This window comes from Gossypium hirsutum, chromosome D02, assembly GCF_007990345.1.
Source record: "Gossypium hirsutum isolate 1008001.06 chromosome D02, Gossypium_hirsutum_v2.1, whole genome shotgun sequence".
NCBI classification, from domain to species: domain Eukaryota; kingdom Viridiplantae; phylum Streptophyta; class Magnoliopsida; order Malvales; family Malvaceae; genus Gossypium; species Gossypium hirsutum.
In genome coordinates, this window is record NC_053438.1 from 38,522,993 (window position 1) to 38,539,711 (window position 16,719).

Consider the following 16,719-nt stretch of genomic DNA (forward strand, 5'->3'; position numbering starts at 1 on the left):
TAATCAATATTCTTATATGAATTTACTCAAATCATAATATATGATACTATAAAATATAAATTAACATAATTATTATTAAATATATTATAATTAAAATATATAATTTAATAAAATTCTTAATAATCAATATTCTTATATGAATTTACTCAAATCATAATATATGATACTATAATTTACTCAAATTCTTATATGAATTTAATAAAATATCATTTGAAATAATTAATATTAAAATTAACATGTAACTGTTTGTTACTCATTCTTTGTTTCTTATTCTTTTTGTTTTGATCATGTATCAATCATTTAAACCAAATGCTTGGTTGTATTGGACAGTGTTTTATTACTTTATAAATGCATGATTTTATATACACAAATACATATGTATAGGAAAATTATCTGAATGAATGGTTAATATTTATTATCAGCAAAACTTAGTATATACACACATAAATTAAGGTAAGATAATTAACTCGATATCTAGCTTGAGCAGCTCGAGTTTGTCTAAACAATACATCAAAACTTTTTATTTTGAAGCTTATAAACTTAAACAGCTTAAGTGTCTTATTTTTCATTATGCTATAAAGGGAATATAAATAAATACCAGAATTTTGATACGAAAAATTGCAGCAAGCAAAGCAATATCCTGCTATTAAACTCACTATAAAATATGTAATATAGCAAACAAAGATCTCTCAACTGATCTTTAATCTTTTTAATCATTTGTAAATAAAAGAAAAAATTACAAAAAAGAACAACCTGCAGAATGTTTGATGACAAAAACTAACAAAAATCCATGATTCAATATCAAATTCAAGATGCATTCTCCTTTTTCAGCTTAGCAAGTTCTTGCTTGATGACTCCAGACCTCTGCAAAACCGTATTACAGCTCGTCAAGCTTCGATTGAAGTTTTGAGGAAGTGCTTTCAAGAAAAGAACTCTGGTATAAAACGGGTAGACACAATAGGGGGTGTATCGGAAACTGACCTTGATCTTAGCCAACATAAGCTTGAACCTATCAAAGTCGTTGAGAGATGCTCTTCTCTTCTGGACAATCAACTTTCTACCCCACGAGCTACTTTCCCATTTGTTCTTAACATCTGTAAGTTAACATAAGAGTGATAAGAAAGAAAACATATCTTCAAGAAATAACATTACAAATGCTGGTGAAAGCTGTCGTCGTCCTTACCAGCCTTCTCCATAGCTTCGATCAACCCATTTGTTCTTGGGAACACGTGGAATGTCAATTGTGATATCTGTCAATGTAAGCCTCTTGAAGTTCATTTGGCCTCTTACCATATCCGGGGCATCAACAAGTGCCTGCCACATTAAAAATAGTCACTTCTTACACGCACATCTCCAAATAACACCTATAGGACTTCAACTAGACTAGTTGGCTGATAAAGGAACATTGATAATTGAGCAGACCATAATCCAAAGACTAAAACCAGCAAGATGGGTTAGTAGAAAAATTATGCAGCCAAAATCTAATGGTCACATTAAAGACATGTTTAAACCCTTCATATGACATGTGATAAAGGAAAGGGCTTTCTTACATGACCACAGGTAAGTTTGCAGGCAATTGCATGACTTGCTTCATGCAAGAATACTGTAATGAGCTTAAAAGGCAGCAACAGCACTGTTCTCCATATCTACAACAATCAGGGGGAAACATTAGGTCAATCCATTTAAGCAAACAGAGGCAACCAGTTCAAATTCCAAAGAATGCTGTATCTTTTAACAGAAATTCAACTGCAGTGAATCCCCCTAGAAAACTCCTAAAACCTTGGTATCCTCATCCTTATGAACAACTTATGAAAATTGTTGTAAATGCCATAGCATTTATGAGTTCCTTATGAACAGATTTACAACAAGTATTACAAAAGTAAATCACAAATGCTCCAAGAAAAGAACCCAATTTCCTTCAACGTGCAAACCAAGAAACTATTTAAACTGAATCTATTTCGTAATTCAAATTACCATCAATTTTCTTGGAAGTAAGTGAATGCAAATGCATGCAGGAGATAATATCAATGGAGAAGCAGATCGAAGAAACATTCTAAAACAGAGGATTAATTTGCTTCCCTCGATTGAACTCCCTCAAATTGAAAGATCTTCAGAAACTCATTGGATTTTTCCATGAAGATTATACTGTTGACTTCCCAGCCTTAAAGATTCTTGAGATAGAAAACAGTCCAGACTTGAAGGCATTCATCCATAAATCTATCGACAAATATAACCCTACTGGTGGAGTTTTGTTCAACGAAAAGGTACTGCTTTTAACGCAGTGAATTGTACCTTATTTCTATTTCTCTTGTTATAATTAACTCTTCTAATCATTTCTTCCACAGACATGAATACTGACATCAACTATATTACTTCTGTTAAATTCACCATCTCTAAACAACATAAATTCAAGGATTAACTAAACATAACAATAAAAAGAATTCAAAACCCCAAAAAGAACAAATCTTGCAGAGACCCAAAATTAAAAAAAATGAAACATGATTACATATGGCTTGTAAATTGAAGGTTTAGTTAACCTGTAATGAATATGGATTTCCTTTGAAATAGATTGAAGCCTTGAGTGGAGCCTGGAAAGAAGCAGAAATGGCGATAACTAGGCGCAGGCAAGGCAACCAAGAAGAGGAATAAATTAGGAGGAATGGAAAGCTTAAAAACCCAAAACACTAACCTGTAAATGACCAAATCCGGGCACAGTGCGATGAAGAAGAAGCTGCTGTAATCAGAAAAGGGGAAACCGATTACATGCAGAATTAGCAGAGTGAAACAAATCTGGAGGGGATTAACTTGCCAACAACGAATTCGGCAGAGGCTAGAAGGAACAGAAGAGAAACGGGGAAGCAGATGGGAGGGTATAACAGGGATGGTAAACCTATGCGGAGCCTAATCTGAGCAAATGGGGTGTATTAGAAATCAGTGGATTTCACCGATTAAGTTAGTCGCGTATTACAGCCGTAATAGAAAAACCACGAACCAAACAATGGCATAGAGGCGTCTTAAGTAGGCCCCACCGATTAGGGGTGTATTGGCTATGCCAATACACCCAACTAAACATGCCGTAAGATGTTAATTTTGTCATTTCAATTAATTATTATTTTATATAAATTTATTTATTATTTTTATTTACTTCATGAATGTGTCATAATATAATATAATATGACTAGTTTGTTTACCTGTACATGGTTATATGTATAAATTAAAAAATATTTAATTGTTTTATAATATTTATAATGAAATTTTTAAAAAGATATTATTTAGAAAATTTTTAATTTTTTATTTAAGTAAGTTATAAAATTTCTTAAATCTAATAGAGAAGATAATTATTTAAATTCACTGAAAGCTAATTATTAATTTATATAATTTCTTTATTATTTTCACTTACTTCATGAATATGTTTTAAAATAATGAAGAAAAAAAAGATAAGGGTAATTGAATAATAGTAATTAAAGAAAGGTGTTTTGTGTTTTCCACTAAAATTAATCTTGTAAATAAGCGATCCAACCTCGGTTAATTTTCTAAAAATAACACATCAGGAAAATGAACGTGATTTGACCCGGTTTCTTGTAACTTGAAATAAGTTAAGAAAACAATGACAATGAGATGACGCGGCTAAAAGGATAAGTATGAGAGAGAATTGTGCCACCTCGGCTTTTCTTTCTTTCCCTGTCTCAGCCTGGAGATATAAAATGGCTATAGACAAATTATATAATTCAACTTTGGAAGTTTTTATATTTTGTTGCCTTGGGGTCAATAATAATTGAATAAAAGAGGGGGGGGGGGGGACATTCTGCTTGAGTAGAGAAACAGGGTAATGGAATACATTTCAGTGAAAATGAATGAAAATTTTAATACAAAAATCAATTTATTTTAATTTTAAACAAAAGAGGAGTTTGTAAGACATTGAGGAGGAGAGATTTTGGTTGGATTTGTAGCGTAAATTGGTTGGGAACCTTCCACCTTCATACTTTGTGAGAGGCCCTTCTCTTTTGTTTTCTTCACTCTTAATTCATATTCTCTCTCATCTAAATGTTTAATACTAATGTTACCATTTTTGTTGGATTATAGGAAAAATCCATCACATCAATTGTCCAGTTGTTCGAAGCCAATCAAATTAACTATGGAAACGTATGTTTGACTGCATTCTGCTCTTTGTTTCCAGGCTCCTAGTTTGTGGTTTATAGTTTTCAATAGTAATAGTAGAGGTAGATGATTCTCCAACTGGGCAACTCCCAATCATCACAAATATTCATTCATTGAAGCCAAAAGGCCAAAACCCAAAAAAGAAAAAACGATTGATTGGAATTGCTCAAGCATCGTTGTTCATTCGCTCCTAATTTTGATTTCCTAAGATATTTTCCCAATTTCCCACTTCTCACACCCACTCCTTTTCTTCCTTTTCACCTTACTCACTCCCACACACACACACAGGTTGCTTCTAAAAGACAAAAAATTACTATTAATCAACTTTACATTCAATACTCTTCCACCTTCTCCTAGTAATTTTTAGAATTTTTAAAGCTTTTTCTGTTCTGGGTTCCTGTCTTTTGCTTTTTTCTTTGATATTTTCAGTCTGCGAATTCTTCAAACTCCTTTCAAATATATTACTACCCACATGGGATTGGTTCCAACCGCGAAACCCAGAATCGCAGGTCTTAAAAAACAACGCCAACAACGACGAAGATGGATTCTATATTGGGTTTAATCCAACAATCTTTCAAAACCCGTTACTCCCAATGGGTTCGCGAAGCTCTCGACGAACTACCCGACAATTTCACCATCACCGATCCTTCAATTTCAGGCCACCCTATCGTTTTTGCCAGCCGGGGCTTCCTAAAAATGTCGGGTTATTCCCTAGAAGAGGTGATCGGCCAAAACGGCAAGATATTTCAGGGCCCCAAAACCAATCGGAGAACGGTGATGGAAATAAGCGAAGCGATTCGACAAGAGAGGGATGTTCAAGTGAATTTGGTGAATTACCGTAAAGACGGGACGCCGTTTTGGATGTTGTTTCATATGAGTCCGGTTTTTGGCAAAGAAGATGGTAGGGTGATTCATTTCGTGGCTGTTCAGGTCCCGATTACCAGGAAACCGAGGAGGAACGGAGGGGTGAGCTTGAATGAGGATGGCTCGGGCTTTAATGAGATTATGTTCGGCTCTTGTAGGAAGGAAGTGGATACCAATCCTGTGCTGGAATTGGGTCGTGTTTTGTCCTTGGATTCCTCTGCTAATGGTTCGTTTTCTCAGCTACATATGTTTTATAATGTAGCCATTATTGTTCGATCAACTGCAGTTTGCTCATACATTTGATGCAATCAAATTATTGCTCGTTTGTGAGCTCCAGAGCCTAATTAAATGTAACATAGCTTTAGTATTTGGTCTAAACTAAGTAACTGGACTGTGGTATGAAAAATATTTTTATTCAGTATGCTTCTACTACTAGTATACTTGTTGGCAACTGTACGTTTAATTGCAAATATGTTCATAAATAGCACTTTTTGCACTCAGCTATGAACTTTTTCCATTTCCACCCTCAATTTGCCATCCAATATCTGCCTGCTTAATTGATGTTTCACTCTTTGTTTCGATGACAGCTATCTTCATGTTCCATTTGCAATTGGATTTACTTGTTTGAGTTCTCATCTATAAAATGTATATTACAGTATTAGATATTGAAGAGACATGCGAGGCAAGTGATTTTGAGAAGCGAATGGCAGCGAATGCATTTAACAGCATCTTGTCTGTGCTAACCAACTATAGTGAGTCAACTGGCAGATTGGTCTGTGGGACGAGATGCAGTGTACCTGGGGTATGCTACATCAGTTCATCATTAAATATATCACTTGGTAGAATCAGACAAAGCTTTGTACTGTGAGTTGTTTGCAAATTTTTTAATTTTCTTATTTTATTTTATCATAATAATCAGCTTTATCAGGGATTTCTGATGTCTCTTTCTTTGGGTTACCTGCAACATATTTTGTGCCCTTGCAGAATTGATCCACATTTACCCGGGATGCCTATAGTTTATGCAAGCGATGCCTTCTTAAAATTGACAGGTGCTTTACCTAATCTAGGCATCATAGTCCACCTCTTAATTGCTTAACCATTGAAAAGGGAAAGAACTAGAGTAGATTGTTTGTAAATTCAATTAAGGATGCAGTTTATGTAGCTGCTTACCTACTTCTTTGCCTCAATAGGCTATGATAGGCATGAAATATTGGGGCTTAATTTTGCAGTTTTGAATGGCGCTGATACAGATTCTTCAACTTTACATCAGGTATTTGCTTTATCCAATGTAAACTTCTAAACTTCATATACTGATATACGGACTTTATGTTGGGTGCATTGTTACTTATTACCTACTTTTTCTTCCAGATAAAGGAAAGTATTCAAACAGAGCAAGCATGCACAGTACATATTTTAAGTTACAGGTTGATACTTGAACACTTCCAATATTTACTGAAGTATGGCATTGTCTCCATAAGGTCTAAGCATTCTTATTACTGTGCCAGGAAGGACAAAAGCTCATTTTGGAATTGCCTTCACTTATCACCTGTTCGTAATGCCTCTGGCAAGGTAAAGTGTTATTGCATATGCATTGCCTTTCATAAGTCCAGATAAGTACTCTGATACTAATTTATGGTATTCTGTTGACAATATGAATATTATTCACATCTTGTTGGCCACTAGTGTAGCTTCGGCTTCAATCACTGAAGTCAAGTATTGATGATAATGGGTGTATCAGTTTTATTTAACACGATTTTTACTTTCATGTTATGCCTCAATATAAGCAAAGGATGAAATCATTTGTTTTCTGCAAGGTTTTTTTTTTAAAAAGAAAAGAAGAAGACGAGAAACACAGTTGGTCATGTCATGTCAGCCCAGTAGGCTTGCCTGTCATAGCTTAAGCCATTGTGATACTTAGTAGCATATAAGCAGTAGAACTTGAGTATGTATGTTTATTACTTGATATTTTTGCCACCTCATTCTGTCTCTCTTTATGTTGGAATGGTCTGACTTTTGCTCTGTTATTCTCATTAGAGTGGCTGAAAGGCATTATAAACCATTGTTTCAAGATTTGGGTTTTTAATATCACCTTAAACTTTCTTATTGAATATATTGATGGTAAGCCCAGGCAATGCTGAAAGTTGATAGAGGTTGGGAAATCGGGATCTGGGCTAAAACTCAGTTATTGTCAATAATCAAGGTGTTAATAGCTCACAAATTGTGGAGTGTAAATGTTTCAGTTTTTCTCTATTATCTAAAAGCCAACTTGGAGAGGATCAATGCTATATAGTAATAGTGTTGTTTCTGTTTTGCCCGCGTATACTGATTATATATGTTCAGGTAGCTTACTTTGTGGGGGTTCAGATAGAGGAAGAGTGTAAGAACAAGGAGAGACATGGGCTGAGCCCAGAGATGAGGCAACTTAGCACTGTAGGTGCAGTGAAGGTTGCAGTGAGGAGCTTATTAATGGCTGCTGGCTCCTCTAAGTCATAGACGGCTTCAATATTCTTAGCAGCTGTTATTTATCACTCACCAAACACGTGAATCCAATCTTACAAGCTTGGAATCTCATACCGGTGTTGATTACTGTATGTAATCTCACCGAAATCACAAAATGTAAAAGGAAAAGGAATAATAATGGAGAGATTGTTTCAGGGGTTCACTGGTATGTAGCATTGTTTATATAGAAAATGTATCAATTATGTTCTCTTTTTGGTAAATAAGTGTCTTGACACTAAGATCAACTTCAATCATACCTTGTCATGCGCTCCTCTCCACAGCTTTATTTGTTTGTGCTTTTGGAATAGTCGTTTTATTTTTCTTTTATAAACAACCAAGGCTAATGTGAAGAAGCTAAAGAAAAAAAAAAGCTTACAGAACCGAGAAAAAGATAAACAAGAATAGCCTAGCCAAAGCTAAATGTATCTGATACTGTTAGCCGCCACTCTTGTTTCGAATGAAGTTTTGTGAAGGTTAAAAGTTGATGAAATATCGTGGTATCTTCACATGTAATTAACGAGAAAAGGGAAAACTAATGAAACAAGTATATTTCATTATTGACTGAAAAACTGGATTAGCACGAAGATATATAGAACTTAAATTATCACAATAAATAACCGATGGCATGTTCTTGAAGAAGATGTTCCAGCCAACAAAGTTGAGCAACAAGTTCTTCGAATACCATAAACCAAAAGGAGAATAGTAGAAATTCAATCATCTCTGTTCTCTGCCTCGTCTGCATCTTAAAAAACATGCAGTTACCAAGGTAGAAACCTTCATGTATTCTACAATTAAGATAGCTAATTAATATCATAAGAACAGTCTAATGTTTGATGATGGCCTACTTATAAAATTCGCCCCAAATTATATTACTTTTTCAATTACTACTTAAAGTTCTTTTTTGTCAAAAGCGATAATAAAACTATCAATTTCATTTTATTTTAAATATGATTTCTAGCAAAAACGTGTTATGTGTCACCTTTTTTGTTGACTGGTATTACGAAAGATGAAATAATTTAGCCTTCTATGATTGGACATCGACACTGAAAGCTTTGAAATAACTCACTAGTGGCAAGGGCTATAACCAGTGTAGCCAGATTCAAATTTTGTAAAGCATAATATTCCTTCGGATCACTTGAAAGCTATTTTAAATCTATTTTGTTTGTGATTAAGTAAAGCACCTTAGAAGTGTGAAGAGCTCAACACCAAGAATGTAGGCAAGCAGCCCAAGTTTCTTGATTAAGAGATCAATTGTAATTCTACTATTTCTTGTAAATATCAGAACATCAACATACACCACTAAATATATGACCGTCCAAGAAGTTGATTGAATAAATAAGCAATGATTTGAGTGAGAAACTTTAAATTCCAAACCTAAACAAATAATCACTAGAAGTTCATCGTACTCAGCTTGTGGAACTTAATGGTGTAATCGAATCAAGTTGAATCTAAATAGTAGTAAGTTCAAGCTCAAGCTTGACTTGAAATTTAAAAGACTCCATATTCGATCTAAGTTTGATCAAACATTAATTTCTAAGCTCAAGCTTAATTAAGCTCATTCATATTCAAGCTCGAGCTTGTTTGTACTTGCCAACAACCCAGAAAAGCAAGTGGTTAATGATCTTTGTTGGCACCTCGAGGTTTAGGGTTTGAGTCCAAGTATTAACATCCCTTCCTCCTAAATTGTAATTATAGAAACGAGGGGGTATTTGCTCAGCAAACAAAAACCGTGGCTGAAATAATGCTTGGAATTCTGACCATAGTTTCAACTATGAAATCAAAAGTAAATAAATGTAAAGATGAACATCGAGATTGTTTAAGCAATTCGACTTCAATTGCCTGCAAGGCCTTGCCTAGAGCAATTATCGACTATCTTTCTCATAGTACACCCAATGATTTAAGTCCTAACATTAGGCTAACTCTTACCAATTTAGCCATCTTACTATTGTACAAAGACTTGATCAGTCTCCCATTAAGCTTCCCCCTCGAAAGCTTAGTTTTGCAATCCAAGAGACGCTCTTGATTGCTTACAAAAACAATGCACACATAAAATGTTCCTAACTTGAACAAATTTATGCTCTCTCTATCTCTCGGTTACTCTTTAACCTAGACAAAACTTAAGTTTATATACTACTTAAGTTTTACTTACATAAGAGTCATAGTCTAATCACTTTTCTATAAAAGTAAAAGTAGAAATCGACATAGGATAATAATTCCATAAGAATCTCAATGTAATTCAATGTCTTCAACTATAGAAAGTGACTTTACTTGTTTTGTGAATAACCTCTCAAGTAATTAATTTTCAAGTCTTCGATTTTAACTCAATTGGTCTTCATGTTTTGGGCTCTAACTCGTCCAAATATCTTCAAAACAGATAGCCCAATGCTTTTGTTCTAAAATTTGTCAACTCTGAAAATAGACAAGTACGATAATGAAATAGTGTCTGAAGTTGTGGCCACAATTTCAACCACGGAAACAACCACAAAATTTTTACTTACCTTTAAATATGTCAACAATCTCCCCTCTGACAATTTTTGAACAAAACATATTTAGGGAAAAATAAAATCATCACAATTACATATTTTCCCCTTAAGGATCTCGCCCTTAATAAAAAAAATCATAACTACCTTATCTTGAACCATTAAAGTAGGTATTAACACAGTAAAGACAAAAAGTAAAGGCTTGCTAATATGATTCAAAGCATTTAAGTGCAGAAGTACAAGATTACTAGATTCAGTGAATCACTTCACTTGATTAATGAGAATTGGAATCCTAAGTTTGTGGTTAGTGTTACCAAAAAAGATGTACTCTCTCACTACTGCCCCCTTTTGTTCAATGATTGCAAAGGGTGCTGGAAATTTGTGTTTGGAAAACGCAGTGAAAAATAAATTTAAGGCAAAACCAGAGTTTTAATATTTTTTCCAAAAGAAGAACTTAGTTTTGATATCTAAAATAATAAACACTTAATCAAAATTATACATTTTCAATTTGTCTAGGATGATTGTTCGACCGAGCTGTCTTTTTCGCTATCCTCAAGCTCACGTCTGCCGAATGTGGGCTCACTTCAAATTAGAAAATTTTTTCACAAAAAATTACTAGTAGGGTAATTTTGTAATTTCTCTAAACTTTTGGGCCAAGTTGAAAATAAGAAAAATATCTCTAGAAATTTTATAAAAAATTTATTTAGAGGATTTTCTCTCTACAACTTTCTTTTGAATTCAAGTGTGTGTAAATAATGACCCAATGCTCTCTTTATATAGGGAGAGTTTAGAGAGTTCAACTATGATTAAACTTAATCACTTTAATATTAAATTAATATAATATTTATCAAGATAATTATTAGATTAAATTTAATATTAAATTTTATTAAATTAATAAAACATTAATCTATAATATAAACATTAAATTTAATTTAATATTAAGATAATCACTTTAATATTAAATTAATAAAATACTATTAAGATAAGTATTATATTAAATTTAATATTAAATATATTAAAATAGTATTAGTTTTGGAATAGTTAATCTAAAATCAAATTATCTGTTACAGTTCCAATAAGAGTGTAATTCTTTCACTACTCAACCACCAAAGACCCACCGCCGTCAACCATTTGCCAACCACCAGAATGTTGTCGTTGCAGCTGCCGACACCTTGTGCTGGTTCAATTTTTGCCAGTTCGATACGGGCTAGTGACGTCTCGATTGGTCTGGTCCAGTCACCGGTTGGACCGTCAATCCAATTTCACATACTAGGCCCGGTTCGACTAGTTTTTGGGTCTTACTCTCTGTTTTGAGCCCAATTAACGATCTCAGGCTTAATTTCCAAGTTCAATTACCCATTGGGCCCATTGTCTGATTTTAAAATTAATTTTAAAAAATATCATATTAATTTTAATTAATTTGATCAATTTAATTTTACTTAATCAAAATTAATTTTCTCATAAATCACTTAGAGTTTCCAAATTAATTTTTCAAAAAAAAAATTAATCAAATTCTCTAGTTGAACAATTCTTATGAGCCCCCAATTTAATTTCAAATCGAATAAATCGACTCAATTAAATTATTTCCAAAGTCATAGAATTTTCTTCTGATTCAAATACAATTCAATCAAGCTTTTGTTGAGCTAGGGAGGGACCAATTGGACATATATATTTAGGCTCTAGTAATTGCAATTATGCCTAGTAGTATTGTTTCGATAATTCACAATTACTTAATCATGGAGTCAGTCTACAAAAAGTACCATGATTGAAAACTCCTTATTGTGTATACCTTTTACGAAAGTAATTCATTCAACTATTTTGTCCAATGACCTCGTTATGTGTGTGTTACCCTCATATGATATCCTTGATTCTTTTGAGCTAAATCCGTTCACTTAATATAATCCTATTTTATCTCATTGTCACAATTGTGTCTTCTTAATGATTAATATGATCACTTTCAACAAATTATTGTGATAAACTGCTCATTCGAGAATAAGCAACCCGTGTCCACGTTCCATATTTATCTATCCACACAATGCCAATAAGAAGATATCGTTAACTCTTTAATTGAGTTATGAATTCCACTGTTGCTAGTAAAGTCATGGCATACACAAGCTATCGGCTCGATCATATTTAGAGTATAAGCCTCCACTTATGTCAAAACACATGAGTTACATATGTATAGTCAGTGACTAACTTAGGATTTAGGTAAATCACACCATGAACGTCACAAGCGAATTAATTCACAAACGAATTTAGACTTAATTCATCTTAGGTCCAATCCAATGTATTATTTTGTCAATAAATACATATATGTCTCTACCCGTGGAGACAACTGCTCCGATAGCCAAGACTAGTCATCTCTTTAATTGGAATTATAGACGACATAATAATCCTTCTCGATATTTGAATCAAATGCTCATTTTGATTCTTTTACAAGATTATGAATTCGTTTAGATTATCTACTGAAGTAAGTTGTCTTTCTCACAATGTAAACATTCTTACAATGCCACTTACCATCAGTTTAAACTTAGACAATCAATGAACTAATATTTGATTGCCACAATTTCGATATGCATGCAAAATATGAAAGACAGAATTACAAAAGACATAACAGTGAAATGTGAAATTTATTTATCCATCGTTTAAATACATAGAAAACAATTGCATGTTTACTACAATATGGACACATTTATCAACAAAGGGACCACTGAAGTTGTCTAGCCAAGATATCCAACTTTTTGGCCAATAACTTATTCTTGTGTGCTTTGAAGTCCTTGATCTTCCTTTCATTGGCAATAATTTAGTTAGAAAGCAACTTGAGAAACCTTTGATCAACAACAACTGATGTGCTTGAGGAACCAAGAATTGTGCCAGAGTCTATGCCAACAGTTTCAAGCACTATTGTGTTTTCAGTAGAGGCATCTTCCTTTTGCACATTGCTAGGGTCTAGGGGAGCATGCCTCCCTTCTAATCACTAGTGAAGAACATCAGTTCTAGAGGCATCTTCTCATACTTCTTAATAAACTTGACAATTTTGTCATTTTGCAAAAATAAGATTTGAAATGTGAGAGATGGATAGGGAAGACTAAGCAAACCGTACACCTTTTCAACATGTTGAAAAATCTCTATGAAAATCAAGTCTTTAATATCGATTTGGATCCCAACTCCCACGTTTCTTAACAAGGAAGACATTGTCTTGGTCACATTATGCCTTTGATTGTTGGGAAGTCAATTCCTCGTGGCTATTGCATAAAGTGCAGCATAAGTTGGTTCCAAGGTTGATAAATGAAGTTCTAAACCAACGTACCATGTGAGGTGAACTCCATTGGTAATTTCGACAACAATAGTGTCTTTAGATTCCCTAAATTCCACATCATTGGAGCAATGATGGTGGAACAAGTGTCTAATTTGTGTAGGCCCCAACTTGTACCATTTGCCTTGCATATATACCTTGTGATGCAACTTGCTGGTAGGTCATCAATGCTTTGAAGTAGGTTGGCATAGAACTACAGTACTAACTTGTAACACCCCATACCTGATCTAATTTACTCGATCCGAATACAAGATGTCACAACATTTACATACTTAACTAAAATTTTCAATCTGCGGAAAATCATATTGAATGTACCTCTTATTTATATAAAAATCATTTTTAAGACAATAGGTTTGAAATAATACATTTATCGTTTTTCATAAACTGTCAAAGGTGAAATACGACCTTACATCAAATTGTCTAATAGAATAGACATATTCATAGCATATATTACTCTTTGTCTTTTCAAAAATATGCTTCTATAAATGTCTCTCTATATGTATAATATTGCCCTCTGCTATCGCCATAGCGCAACCCTGGCCTAGTCCCTCTCGGTGCTCTAGTTCAATTGACAGACCAACATACCAAAAGACGCATATAAGTTCAAAGGAACTTAATGAATCTCACTCATTATTACCTTTAGACGGTGTTCTAAAATTCTTTAAATCAAGGATTTGAATTCCTTCTTAGACCTTAGCAAATAAATTTCAAATTCTTGATTAGGAGATAACCATACGCCAATTTCTACACTTATCCATCTTATACACACTTCACCCGACTGGCAAATCTTAGACTCATCACCATACTTCAAATTCTATTACACAATTTCTTTGTAGTTTTGGTTAGAAACACTTTTTAGAACGATATTCGATGGATAACTACTTTTGACGGATTCTTTTCAAGACCCGAAAATTATTAGAACACCAGTTACATTGCATCTTCAAATCAGTCTAGACATACATACTTGCTTAGAATAATACAACATTTTAATTCAAGCAATAGAATCCTAAATAACTTCAATACATGACCTAAGAAGTTGTAAGTTTGGCAGGTACTTACACCACTCCATATTCCAATACATAAGGTTCTTGTCATAATAGATCACTAAAGCGAGATTCATCAGTTGGTTACTCTGTCGAGAATTCATCACTAAGCCCTGATCATGGCTTGTATCAATGATTCGACACTCTCATATAGAATATTTGAATAAACTTTATTTTTTAAATTTCTCTTTTAGATAGCCTTGGATGACTCAGAGCTTTTATTCCTCCCAAATTGTTTCTTAGCCATCTTGTTGAACCCTTGAGTAAGAAAAACCAACTATTTTTGCATTTCTTTGATAATAGTACTTTGTTCAGTGGGAACAATTTTCAACCATTGAAAAGTAATTTTCTTCTTAGATTTCATTTTGCCCTTCTTAGCCTCTTCCATGTTGAGCTCAATGGTTTGGAAGACCTAATCAACTCTTTAATCCTCATGGCATTGATATACTTGGCTTCATTAATGGTTGTTACTTTGATGTTGAACCTCTCAGGTAGTGACTTAATAACCTTTCTCACAAGTTTAGAGTTTGAGTACTCACTTCCTAAAGTAAAGCCTGATTGGCCAGGTCACAAAGTTTTGCATAGAATTCTCCAATGGTCTATGATTCCTACACCCTTAGAGTCTCAAATTTGGTTGTCAGCATCTGAAGCTTAGATTGTTTGACTGTATTGGACCTTTTATGAGTAGTTTCTAGTATTTCCCAAGCCTCATTGGCTTTATTACATTTAGAAATCTTTCTGAACTGTTGTGTATCTATACCACAAAAAATAGCATAAAAAGCTTTGAAATTGGTATTAGTTTTTTTTTAGTAGTTCAGGTTGCCCTGACCTTGGGAGTTTTTACTCTTTCTATTGACGTGAAGGGATAAGTCCATCCAGTTAAAACAACTCTCTAGGCTTGTTCATCCGTTGACTTGATGAATGTTTTCATATTAGCTTTCCAATATGTATAATTTACTCCACCGAGCATAAATGGGCGTGGAATTGAAGATCCTTCCATTGCAAGCAAGTATATCAACTAGGATATTCACTATTTATGTTAAGTGAAAGACTCTGATACCAAATTGTCGAAAAGACGGGGTATTTTCTTAGCAAACAAAGACTGTGACCGAAATAGTGCTTGAAACTATGGCTATAGTTTCAACTAAGAAATCAAAAGCGCATAAACGTAAAGGTGAACATCAAGATTGTTTACATAGTTTTACCCCAGTCTACGTCTACAGGGCCTTACCAAAGCAATGATTCAGTTTCTAATAGTACAACCAATTATTTAAGTCCTAACATTGTGCTAACTCTCACTAATTTAGTGACCTCACCATGTACAAATACTAGATCATTCTCCACTAAGCTTCTCCCTCAAAAGCTTAGTTTTGCAATCCAAGAAACTCTCTTGATTGCTTACAAAAATAATGCACACATAAAAAGTTCCTAACTTAAAGAAATTTATGATCTCTCTATCTCTCGGTTACTTTTTAACCTAGACAAAACTTAAGTTTATATACTACTACTTTTATATAAAGTAAAGCTAAAATTTGGCATAAGGTAATAATTCCATAGGAGTCTTGGTGTAATTCAATGTCTTCAACTATAGAAAGTGACTTTACTTGTTCCACAAGTAACCAAACTTGATCTGCAAATAACCAATCTTCAAGCCTTAAATTTTAACTCAATTGGTCTTCATGTTTTAGGCTCTAACTCGTCCAAATATCTTCAAAACAGATAGGCCAATGCTTTTGTTCTAAAATTTGGCAACTCTAAAAATAGGCAAGTAGGAAAATGAAACAGTGCTTGAAGTTGTGGTCACTATTTCAGCTACACAATTTTTCCTTGCCATCAAATATTTCAACAGTAATGTAACCTTTGATGGTAAAAAAAAAGGCTCATTTGTAAGTAAGCTCTTTTTATGTAATAAAGGTAAAATTGTAATTTTATAATATAAAAATGAAAAAAAAATTAATTAGGCTCACGAGCTATACAAATAAAGTATTATAGTGCTTGATTTTGTCTCGATCGATAGCTCTAGTTGTTTAAGTTTGAATTTGGCTTGATAATTATTAAATTAAATTCGAATTCTTTCAAGTCAAACTCGAATAATTTATGAGCACAATTATCTCATTTACATTGTTAAACTAAAACTTCTTTAAACAGAGCTATAAGAAGCTCACATACATGGGTGAGTACCTTCAATAAATCCTCTGGTTATGCCATGTGAACATCCTTTGATAAATGACAGTGAAGAAAAGCATCACCGATAGACAACCGATCGCCCTACTAATGGGATGAACTTATGATCGTAGGCATGAGTGTTAAAATCCTTGATAAATGTCTTAAAATTGAAATACAAATTGTTGGTGGTGCG

General features: G+C 33.6%; 1 protein-coding gene and 1 pseudogene across 4 annotated transcripts; one reads left to right on the forward strand and one right to left on the reverse strand.

The window, feature by feature from the left end:
• Positions 1-618: 618 nt before the first annotated feature.
• Positions 619-3,199, reverse strand: LOC121214547 (60S ribosomal protein L14-like; annotated as a pseudogene).
• Positions 3,200-3,739: 540 nt separating this feature from the next.
• Positions 3,740-7,775, forward strand: LOC107894982 (protein TWIN LOV 1). 4 transcript variants are annotated; one of them, XM_016820142.2, is made up of 8 exons: positions 3,740-3,986; positions 4,084-5,248; positions 5,679-5,886; positions 6,007-6,071; positions 6,213-6,292; positions 6,391-6,446; positions 6,528-6,591; positions 7,363-7,775. In XM_016820142.2, exons 2-8 carry the CDS (start codon positions 4,699-4,701, stop codon positions 7,513-7,515), a joined length of 1,176 nt encoding a protein of 391 aa, XP_016675631.1. In that variant the 5' UTR covers positions 3,740-3,986; positions 4,084-4,698; the 3' UTR covers positions 7,516-7,775. The 4 variants fall into 4 exon arrangements, with proteins under 4 accessions (XP_016675631.1, XP_016675632.1, XP_040944689.1 ...); XM_016820143.2 differs by having other exon boundaries at positions 3,797-3,986; positions 6,252-6,292; XM_041088755.1 differs by having other exon boundaries at positions 3,974-5,248.
• The last annotated feature ends 8,944 nt before the right edge of the window (positions 7,776-16,719 follow it).

Bases quoted from the DNA above. Each gene is read 5' to 3' on its own strand.
- LOC107894982 (XM_016820142.2), top strand. From the start codon at position 4,699: ATGGATTCTATATTGGGTTTAATCCAACAATCTTTCAAAACCCGTTAC. The intron at 6,072-6,212 runs GTGCTTTACCTA...TTGCCTCAATAG, and splicing joins TGCCTTCTTAAAATTGACAG to GCTATGATAGGCATGAAATA. The intron at 6,447-6,527 runs GTTGATACTTGA...TTACTGTGCCAG, and splicing joins GTACATATTTTAAGTTACAG to GAAGGACAAAAGCTCATTTT.